The sequence below is a fragment of the Rhagoletis pomonella genome, unplaced genomic scaffold (assembly GCF_013731165.1).
Source record: "Rhagoletis pomonella isolate Grant_MI unplaced genomic scaffold, Rhpom_1.0 Rhpom_scaffold_00005, whole genome shotgun sequence".
NCBI lineage: Eukaryota > Metazoa > Arthropoda > Insecta > Diptera > Tephritidae > Rhagoletis > Rhagoletis pomonella.
In genome coordinates this window covers 56577223-56588074 of record NW_023458559.1, presented here as the reverse complement: position 1 = coordinate 56588074, position 10852 = coordinate 56577223, and the positions used below count along the sequence as shown (strand labels likewise).

General features: G+C 40.4%; 2 protein-coding genes across 2 annotated transcripts in view; one reads left to right on the top strand and one right to left on the bottom strand.

The window, feature by feature from the left end:
* Nucleotides 1-6689: 6689 nt before the first annotated feature.
* On the bottom strand, nucleotides 6690-9613 carry LOC118739283 (phosphate carrier protein, mitochondrial-like). The gene is made up of 4 exons (XM_036470524.1): nucleotides 9554-9613; nucleotides 8854-9271; nucleotides 7837-8177; nucleotides 6690-7767 (listed from the first exon to the last, which is right to left on the bottom strand). Exons 2-4 carry the CDS (start codon nucleotides 9223-9225, stop codon nucleotides 7419-7421), a joined length of 1062 nt encoding a protein of 353 aa, XP_036326417.1. The 5' UTR covers nucleotides 9226-9271; nucleotides 9554-9613; the 3' UTR covers nucleotides 6690-7418.
* A 1022-nt stretch (nucleotides 9614-10635) lies between these two features.
* LOC118739279 (putative U5 small nuclear ribonucleoprotein 200 kDa helicase) overlaps nucleotides 10636-10852 on the top strand; it is an 8016-nt gene continuing 7799 nt past the window's right edge. Inside the window, exon 1 of the mRNA XM_036470517.1 lies at nucleotides 10636-10761. Within this exon, the coding sequence (XP_036326410.1) occupies nucleotides 10717-10761 (45 nt within the window). The 5' untranslated portion in view covers nucleotides 10636-10716. The remainder of the gene's footprint in view (nucleotides 10762-10852) is intronic.

The following is a 10852-nucleotide window of genomic DNA, read 5'->3' as shown; positions in this document are numbered from 1 at the left end:
TCAGCTGTTCCGCTCAAATTCCAAATAATCGCATCAGTATTTAAAAGCTGATTAATAATAATCGTTAATTTTCTTTACCACGATTTTATAATGCCGAATAAAACTAGATTTTTATCACTTTCCATTAAGTTAACTTATAAAATGTCTAATGAAAACAGCTGATTTTGTTTGCTTTTGAATGCGGTTACTTTGATGCCGATATAAAGCCGTAAGTATAAACACTAGAGCGAAATGTGTACGGTGTCAATGCGCTTTCAATTAAGTCGATTATTCTGTGCGTATAAACGTAGTATCAGACGACATATTCTGACAGCACTGGTCCACACAATCACATGATTCTAAATTCCCGCAACAGTTTAGGGGGTAAAGAAAACTTCACTCTACGCTAACATACCAGAACTTAGACCAAATGAAAAGGCAAAAGTAATCGAGAAACCCATATCAAATATTGAACTGCTTATCGCACTAAAAAAGGTGAGAGGTTTTTCACCAGGTTTCGACAAATCACATATGATATGGTTCAGCACCTCTCCCTTAACGCAAAATCAAGACCACAGCTATATAAACTAAGTACTAAAACTTAAGGCAGACAAAACCAGCATGCAATCATAATGGCCTATATCTTTGAACCCTGTGTGCGAGAAGATTTTAGACAAAATTGTCAATTCAAACAAGCTATTACATAGCCATCAAATGGGATTCAAAAAAGGGAGATCTGTTACTGCTAGTCTAATATACTTAGACTACATGATAATAGACTCTCTATCGTCCAAAAAAAAAAAAACGTAAAAAAAGCTTTCGATAGAGTAGGAATACATTCCGTAACAGATCAGCTTCTAGAATGGAAAATTGGTAAGAAAATTATAAGTTACGTTTTGCATATTATGAGAAACATGAATTAAAGTTAAAACTAATTTCAAACATTTCAACACTTTGAATCTTTACAACGGGATCCCACAAGGATCCCTCCTATCCGTACTTTATTCTTGATCGCCTACAACAAACTTGCAAACATATTATCAATACACAGAGAACTAAGTTTTTGTGCATACGCAGACGACTTCCATATAATCAGGAAACTTAATCACATAAAAAACCAAGCGATTAATATTAATTCACTAGTCTATGAAATATTGGAATGGTGCGAGTACTCTGGCGCTGAGTTATCTCCGCATAAATGCCAAAACCTACACATTTGCAGAAAACGTAATTGCAAGTGTACCGTACAATTTGGCAATATTCACCTGAATGATGTAGATAACCTCAAAATCTTAGGAGTAACCTTTAACTCTAAATACCGATAGCCACCTCACGTAGAATCACTTTTACCAGCCCTGGACCAATTGTAACATTAGCTCCCTCATATCCGTTATAAAAGCGTAAGTAGTCTCAAAAAATAGAGTACGGTCTATTCTTAATGGTTACACTGCCAAAAGTGTTCTCAACAAACGCAGCGCAGAACCACTCGTATCAGTAACTTAATGTGCGAAGCCAACTTTAAATCTATCGAGACTAGTAGGGATCACATCACCGCAGGACTTTGCAAATCCTTTCTAACCAGCTGCGATACAACAATATACGAGCTCATATCCAAAGATACCAAGCGTAGGCAAAATCAAAAAGTGGAATCCGTCATCTCCAAAACAATAGCCAAATGCTCCCTCCTACAACTTCCTTACCTTTGCGATTCTCCAACCACACACATGGGAATTCCCCATGCCCTCTATCAAAGCCTCCCTGCAAAGATTACCCAAGTCTTCTACCTCCATCAGAACGTATCACAAACGGTTCTCAGAACTTTTACCGGGCTACACACTAATTTTTACGGACGGATCTAAAACCATACACTCAACCAGCTGCATCGTTACAACAAGCACATCGATAATCTTCAACTCCCTCCTACCCGATTAGCCGACTGGACTTGATAATATTTAAACGACTCTGCTTAGGATACAGAAATGTTACACACCGTTACCATATCGAAAATATTCCACCACAATACTGTAATTTCTGTAACTATACTACCATTATTAACGTATCCCATATCCTAGTCGATTGTCCACTTTTCCAATCCAATAGAAACAAATTCTTTGCAAACAAAAATCCGTTAACTTTGTTATCCATTTCAAATACAGGAAATATAAGGAAAATCGTATCAATTTTAAAATCCATCCAGCTGTACTATAAAATTTTATTTCTTCGTTACCATTGCTCCTATCATAACTACTAGCTCATAATTTTAATTATAAGTTAGTCATCTATAATAATAATAATAATCATTCTCGAAAACTCCAAGAGCCGCCTCATCAGATGCTTTCATTGTCCATGCCTCCGCGCCATCCATACACCAGCACAGGCATGATGAGTACGACGAGCTCTGCGGCTCTTATTATTTTCTCCAATATCAGATTAAAGAAATCACACGGAAGGGAGTTCCTTGTCTGAAAGCTCGTTTGGTATCAAACGGCTCGGAGAGGTCCTTCCCTTATCTGACGGAGCTGGTGGTATTGCTCAACGTCATTTTACACAGCCGTATTAGTTTCGCGGGGATACCAAATTCAGACACCGCGGCATAAAGGCAACTTCTCTTCGTGCTGTCGAAAGCGGCTTTAAATCGACAAATATATGGTGTGTGTCGGTCCTATTCTTTGGCCCAATTTTTTTTATTTTGTACCAATATCCCAAAGTAAAAAATGTACGAATCTGTACAAATGACACGTGTGACACGGCCTTTAGCAAGCAATTCCTGCTCAACTGCTACCGCAGAGAATACCAAATCAAAAACTTGTTTGAAGCTCGGCCCTAGATATGTCAAAAGTTATCTCTACCAACGAGAACCGCTAAACCTGACGCTATGTATACGGATAGAGTATTTAACTTTAGATTCATAGGGACTCGATTTCGGCATACCCAAATATGTTCACATACGCCTGAAAAAATGCTCTGCCTTTGTTCGGAACCCCCTGATTGGAAGCGATTAGTTGAAACACCGTATTAACGACGGTGTTAACGTTGCAACAGACAACTTGTGGAGGGCGGGGTACACATTTTTTATAAAGGTAAGTGATGTTGTTGTTGTTGTTGCGACTAACGCAACCCCGCCTAGTCCCTCAATCGTTGTAGTGAAGCTTAACTAACGGGAGACCCAGGAAGCGTGCGGCCTCGATTGGGCTTATCCATAGAGCCAGACGCGTTAGTTGAGTGGGGTTTTGGGGGCATGCGAAGAAATGTCTCGAGGCGTGGGGTGTTCCTCCGCATGCCGGGCGCTCGTTGGGCACATCTGCATTTAATCTGCTCAGGTACAAGTTTAACCTGCTGCAGTAGCCAGAGCGAAGTTGGGCTATTGTGGTCCCAGTCTCCCGAGGCAGACGCAGCTCTGTCTCGTCCAAGTCTGGTGGTTGTGTTCCCAAAACGCATTCACAGGTCGAGAGTCAGTGTAGGTCTGTACTGACTCCCTGTGAATTCCGTTTGTGGCCGGTCGATATACTTTCGGGTTGTTTCGGCCCACGTCGGCGACACCCTACTAAGAGTTCCTTGCAAAGCATTGAGTTATACTCCCTAGCTTGGAGCATTTGAACCTCGTCATGTAGATGATGTTGTGGCGACCTCAGAAGGCATCCGGTCGTTGTTCGGAGTGCCGTGCTTTGGCATGTATGTAGCTTCGTCCACTGCATCCTACTAGTATCCGGCGACCACACAGGCGATGCGTAGTTTAGAACCGGGCGGCCAATTGCCTTGTATGTTGCCAGCAACGTTTCTTTTTATTCGCCCCAGATGCTGCCGGCTGCCGACTTGAGGACCTTGCTGCGATTCTGTACTTTATTGACAATTGTGGTTGTGTGTGCCGGGAAGGAGAGGAGACTATCGAAAGTCACTTCGAGAATTTTCGGAATAGTGGCGTGAATGCTTAGTTGAAGCCTGACCATCCGGGTGGTGAAAAGGATCGCCGTTGATTTTGTTGGAGAGAGTGTTTGGCTTTTTGCAGTGAAGAATCGAGAAAGCTTGGATAGATTGGCTTTTACATCAATTCCATTCCTAGACTGCATTATCGAGCAATCGTCAGTATAAGAGACAATCGAGACTCCCTTTGGTGGTTGAGGGAGCTTTGATATATAGGAATTAAACAGCAGCGGGGAAAGGATACCACCCTGTGGAACCCCCTGTTTAATTATCCTCGTTTTTTTTGTCTCTAAAAATTACTGCCGAATGACAACCACTCATATAATTCGCCGATCACCGTTTGAGTTCGTGTGGTGGAGAGGAAGCCTCAATGTCTTCTAGAATCGTGGAGTGACGACGGTGTCAAATGCTTTTGACAGATCCAACGCTACTAGGACTGTTCTCTCACAGGGGCGGTGGGTGTTTATGCCTCGCTAGAGTCAGGTGGTTCGTATAGTGCGCGTGTATCAAGGCACCCGGTGTCTTCGCTACCGGGGAAATGAGAGTTATCGGACGATAAGACTATCCCTTGTTTGAACTCCCCTTGTCCTCTCGCTTTGTCGGATTGGACAGTGACCTCACGGTTGACCAAAGCTTGCTCACACCAAAGGCTAAGTTATAGGTCTTCGGATGCTTTCCCACTTCTTCCACTTAGAATATCCCAGAATATTGAGATCTTTAATGCGGGGATTTCCGGGATCGGCCTGACGAAGGTTGTAACGCTCATCAGCTAGGACATCCGCTTAGGCAGAAAAATTCGGACGGGGAGCCGAAATACATACGGCTGGGATGAAGCAGGCTACTGCAGCAGTGACAACCCTGAGCAGAATAATCGAGGATGTGCCCAACCAATGCCCGGCATGCGGAGAGTCGTCACATGAGTCACAGCACCTCTTCGCATGCCCCCAGAACCCCACACAGCTAACGCCCCTGTCCCTATGGGCAGATCCCATTGAAGTCGCGCACTTCCTGGGCCTCCCCTTAGCTGAAACAGACGACAACGTTGATGGATGAGCCGACCCGAGCGGGGTTTAGTAGCCGCTACAACAACAACAACCCTGGGAAACCTACGTCCACCTACGTGAACATCGGTCGGAAAGCAGTTCTAATCAGCTTTGGAAACGTCTGTATCAACGTTCGGTGTATGTGGTGTAGTCTATTATGTTGAGGTTACGTCGTGTTTGTGTTGAGCTGCTCGGGTGTGCCGAACACCAAGGAGCCACGTATGACGTGGTCCATGGCGGATGAGTCCTTAGGCCTGAGTAGGCTCGGAGGTGACTCCGCCCCTTACATGTATTGCACCTGACTGAGGCGGTGTTAGGGTGTAGTCGTCTCTGACATACTGGCAGGTGTATGCTTCTGGCTCAGGATTTAACGCGATGCCAGTTCTGATCAAAGAACGCGAAGCCGATGTAGCCCTATGGACGAACACCTTTTGAGATAGATTGCCGAAACAAAAGCCCTTGCTCGGGTAAAACTCGAGTCATTCCAGTACATAGAACCGGCTGTCGTGGGAATTAAGGGTAAGTGATAATTCACTACGTGAAGTGTGCCTTGTTTGAATAATTATCCTAGGGTAAGGACGTTTGGTCTCGAAGTATAACCGATGACTACCTTCTGCAAAGATTACTGGTAAAGTTGACCTTGTTCGGTTGTTGTAGTTCGTATCACAATGATCTGCAATTCCATCGAATTTATTGTCAAAGTGGATGAAAAAGTGTAAACCATAGCGTTTCTTGCATATATATATACATATATATATATATATTACAATTGTAACACTACTATTATGCTATGTTATGATATATATAACATATATGAGGCATTCGTTTTCATATCGGACACCAAATTTGGTAACACAATTTCGATTGGCTTCACATTTTTCCTTTTTTCTTTGGATATATGATCTGTCAAATTTTGGATTTTTTCGTGATTCTGACTAAATAGTCATGTACTTCTTCCAATTTTTATATCGCGGGCTCTGTTCATTGTAGAGACTTCATTGTTGACTCTCACAAAATAAACCACCTCGTCATAAAATAAATAGCTCTTGAAAAACTCCCATTTTTTAGGAACATGTTTTTTTTTTTGAGAATTAAACGAGGACTACGATGGTGTTCACTATGCAAATCAACTTAAAAAAGTTCAACTGTGCTAAGTAAACTTTGGGACAATCATAACCATCATATAGAAATGTTAAGCCCGTTTCATTATCTTCAAATCGACGTTAAGATGAGGAATGTACGATGAGTAGAATACGTGTTGTCTTATTTCATGTATAGAACCCATAAAAATTTTATGCGAATCGGACACATGACATAATTTTTTCTTACGAAATTTGTCATACTTGTAATATATATGTTGTTGCATACTAAATTATTACACATATGTGTATATGTATAAATACTATATGTATGTGAGTGTAAAAATGATCTATTTTTTACTTTTTTAAAAATAGTATTCGCACTAAAGCAAGACCACAAAACTAGTTTGTTAGCATATTTTAATTAATGGTAATATCCCGAAATATCCCGGGATCCCGGGATTACCAATTTAAGATCCCGAAATCCCGGGATTCACAAAATGGTCCGGGATAGGATGTCTTAGTTTTTATGCATACGGGCCATAATGCACCTTGAATGCTTCTTGAGGCATTTTGTGCGTGAAATGCTACCGCGCGTCCACTAAATAAATCCTTTAAGAATCGAAACGCTAAGCAACCATTTTCGCTCAAAGAAAAACCACCAAAGTATTTTTAGTTTTGTATATTTTACTATGTTTTTCTTCGGACAATGTTAACAACGCTGTTAGAGGGGATAACAAAATACAGTACATAACATACATATGTGTTTAAAACAATACACTTTAGATAGTTAATGCTGCGTACTGATCTTACAATAAGCAATAACACCATTATGACTTTCAAACAAAAATGTATTCAATTTCATTTTATTGCCTTAAGCGCACAGCACACACATAGGATTTTAGCTTAAATACGTTAAACAATGCTGTACAAGTTTAAAAAGTTAAAAGTTAAGAAATGTAGAAATACAGAATGTACATTGAAATTAGATTTTAATTTTAGTTAGTTAAAACGGTTTATAAATAGAAATGCAAAGCTTAAAGTGTGGCACATTTACAGTATCCACCGGAATGATAGAATTACAATGCTGTAAATGCGTTGAGTATTGGAGTTAACAGTAAAGTTTTCAGCTTTTTGCAAAAACCATTAGTTGTACTGATATAGTCCCCTTTAAATGCGTCGATACGTTAGGCCCGAGTCAATGTATGTATGTACGTGTATATTTTCTGCTTTCAATCGTACTGCTGTGGTTGTTGTTCTATACTTTTTGCGTCTTAACTATTTTAGTTGTGACGACTCTACGTCGCACGCTCTAATATCGTTGGCTGAACTTATTTAATTTAGAGTCGTATTAGTAATTGCTGATGAGTAGAATTAAATCTAACATTTTTTTATTTTACTGTTGACCCTCGAGTTTTGCCTTGAGGGAAGCTGGCATCTCTGCTGGTGGCGGACGAGGCAGAGCCAAGGCAACCTTGACACCATCGTAGATGAACCATTGCAGGGCAGTGAGTGTACCAATCATAATGATACGTGGCGTGAGACCGTTCCACAAACCCATGAAGCCAAGCGATTTAGCCACTTGGATTGCAGATGAGCCCTTGGCTTGGTTCAGTTTCGAAACGACCACATCAGCTGGATGGGAGACTATGGCACAGAAGACACCAGCAATGTAACCAGCAGCGAATGTCACAATAAGCTGTTCACCCTTGGTGCATTCGACACGTGGTTTTGGTACAACGTGCCTAAATATAATTTAGTAAGAAGTAGGTAGTTATCATAATGCTAATTCAGTAAAGTGGAAATTGACTTACTTGTACAACAATTCAACAGTGCGCTCGAAGCAAGCGAACTTCATCATGGTGTATGGGATTTGACGCATCCACAATGGCACCAGTCCCTTGTAGAAAGCGCCAATACCTTCATCCTTGATCATCTTAGGCAAAGCCTGACGCAAAGTGTTAGCAAAGCCCGGGGTGGTTTGGATCTTGACCTTGGCGGCTTCCATAGGAGACAATGCAATATCAGCGAAGAATTCAGCTGATGCAGATGCTGCCAAGTACAACCAAGTACGGTACAAGTAGGCATTCTCTTCTCCCAACAGATTGGCGTAGTACACTTTGAAGACTTCGTACAAGCCGAACTTGCACAGTCCCTAAGTAGTAAACAAATGTGGATACACGTTTGTAAATAATCTTGTATTCAAATTAAAACTAAAAAAAACTAGCAAATACGTGTTGCTTTAAAACAAATTTTACTAGGTACTTATTCAAAAATAAGGTTATATAATTAAAAAATTAATAATTAAAAATAAACAGCAAATATTTAACTTGGGGAATGGTTTACACAAACAATTCTCACATGATAAGAATTTAAATTGATGACGCCGCGTTTCTTAAATAAACTACCGCAGAATGCAGACGCTGATAAGCGAGGAACTATTTTGTTAAAACAAAAACTAATGAGCATAAAAATTAATCACCAAAACGCGTGGGAAATAAGCAAAGCAAACAATTGGTGTTTTGAAAAAGGAAATAAAAACTATAAATACTTGATTGAGGCCTAATTTGGGGGCAAGAAATAAGTTCTAATCGTTTTAGCATTAAAAATCAATAAACCAATAATGAAAATGGATTGTGTAACCTCGACGCCATACATTTCGTTTGCGTTTATTCTGACTTCCACGCTTCAATAAACAACGAATGGTACCATCAGCAAAAATACTTGAGACACATTATTTGGTTTTGCTTGTTTCCAAATCCCATTCCAGTGTGCGTTGTACTTATGCCAATCATGCACCTAACACTAACTTACTTCGCCCACTCACTCACCTGTGCTGAGTAGCCGATGAATGTTGGAGCCCAACCCTTAGCCAGACCACGTGCGCCTTCTTCAGCCACAGTAAGCTTAAAGCCATTGATCAAGTTCTTGTACTTTTTGGGATCAACTTGGAGACGGCATTTCACCAAATCCAACGGTACGACGAAGGTGTGCGTAGTACCGCAGGACAGGATACCGCCGACACCGCAGAGGGCATAGTATTTGTTGCTGCCGAATTCGCACGAATCACCAGTAGGAGTTGAAGCTGCCTGAATCTGGCGTCCGGACACAGGGCCCGACTTACCGGTGCTGTCACATTGGACTTTGGAAAATGGCGTCCGGAATGGGGAGTTTTTGGCAGCTTCATACAGTGACGAGAACATTGTGGATTATGTTACTTTCCCCTGTTTCGGTGATTTCCTTTAAAAACTGAAATGAAAAGAGAAGGAGTAGTTTAGAAGAAATTCTGCACAAGGTCGTTGCCGAGGCTATGCCTCATATACCGATTTGTAATTTTTCGGTTGAGGTTACATAACGAATAATTAGCACATGATCTTTTAGATCTTTTAGACTTGTCCCCACTTAGGCAGCTAACTCTTCCTTTTTGATTGTTTGTGTTTTACAAAAATACAGTTCTCGGTAAGATTTTGACCAATAAATGGATTTTTGGAATAATTAAATAGCAATAAAATTAAAATAAAATGCACTTACAAAGTCTGCACCAACCTCGGGCACGAAAAAGACAGTTAAGAAAAAAGTACCCACTTCACAACTGTCAGTTGAACGCCAACTAGCAGCTCGTTGATAACCACACAGGGTTGCGAATCACTCGCTACAAATCAGCTGTTTCTCTAGCCAGAGTGGTTAAAATATTTGTTGCAAAAAAATTAATCATTAATTAATGTATTTCTGTTTTTTCCGTGTATTCATTACGGGCGAATGAAAAAATTTCGCTTTAAGTTGTCTGTTTGTGAATTTCTATACCTTTCTCACCACTTTGGATCGGTTAATAAGCAAAACCACCATGAACCAGGAAATAACTAGCTAGCCGTGAACCGATTATCAGCTGGAAGTGGTAAAACGCCATGAACCAAAAATACAAGATCACGCCAGAAAACCAGAAGCCCGTTATGATCGCATTTAGGAAGAAAGTTGGACGATTTTGACATTATCCGTTTGTTTACATTTGTTCGTTGCTCACAATTTGGTGGTGCATTTTTACTGGAATTTTCTTCATATTCGCTGTGACAACGTGTGTACACATAAGGTAAAGAAAAATTTAACACAACGTCATGATTTATAGAAGAATTTGTATAATAAAAATGAGTCAACCTTATTTTTTCCCATTTTCCCCGAACCGGTTCACTTTTCACTTTTGCTTTCCATGTATTTACTATGGCGGATGTCAAATTTTCGGGTGAATTTTTTTTCGGCCGACACTCAGGATAGGGCAGAGTATTTATGCGTTTAACAATTACGCGGTTTTCTTCGTTCTCTTCGTTGTTTACTTCTTACAACAAAGATGGCGTCGATATTTCGACAGCTAGAAAATTACTTTTTTCTTTCTTACATTTGCGCGTGATCTTATGTCTTTCGTTTATGGTAAAACGCGCTAGCCGTGAACCGGTTATTATCTAGAAGGCGGCTAACCGGTTTGGGACTTTGCAATCCCGTTTTATGTTTTTTTAATACCAAAAATGCAACTATTCGAAAACCAAAATCGAGAATGGAATAAAAGTAAAATTGAAGATGACATTTGACAGCAAGTGAAATAAAAACAGCCGCTGGAAAAGTGGAAAATTGTTGTCGGTGGTTGAAAAATTAGTTTTTGTGTAATATTTGTGCATTTCAGCTAGAAAAATCCACTTGGCACAATGGCGGATGCAGCAGCTCGTCAGCTACAATATGAATATAAAGCCGTAAGTATCCAGATTGGAGAAAAAAAGCGTACGAAATAGCAATTTTGCGAGATGCACAAGGTGTTACAAGACGCTGCTAAACGCTTAATTT

Coding starts and splice junctions, on each gene's coding strand:
- LOC118739283 (XM_036470524.1), bottom strand. CDS start 9,225: ATGTTCTCGTCACTGTATGAAGCTGCCAAAAACTCCCCATTCCGGACG. Junction 8,178..8,853: donor TCATCGGCTACTCAGCACAG/GTGAGTGAGTGG, acceptor TTTACTACTTAG/GGACTGTGCAAGTTCGGCTT. Junction 7,768..7,836: donor ACTGTTGAATTGTTGTACAA/GTAAGTCAATTT, acceptor AATTATATTTAG/GCACGTTGTACCAAAACCAC.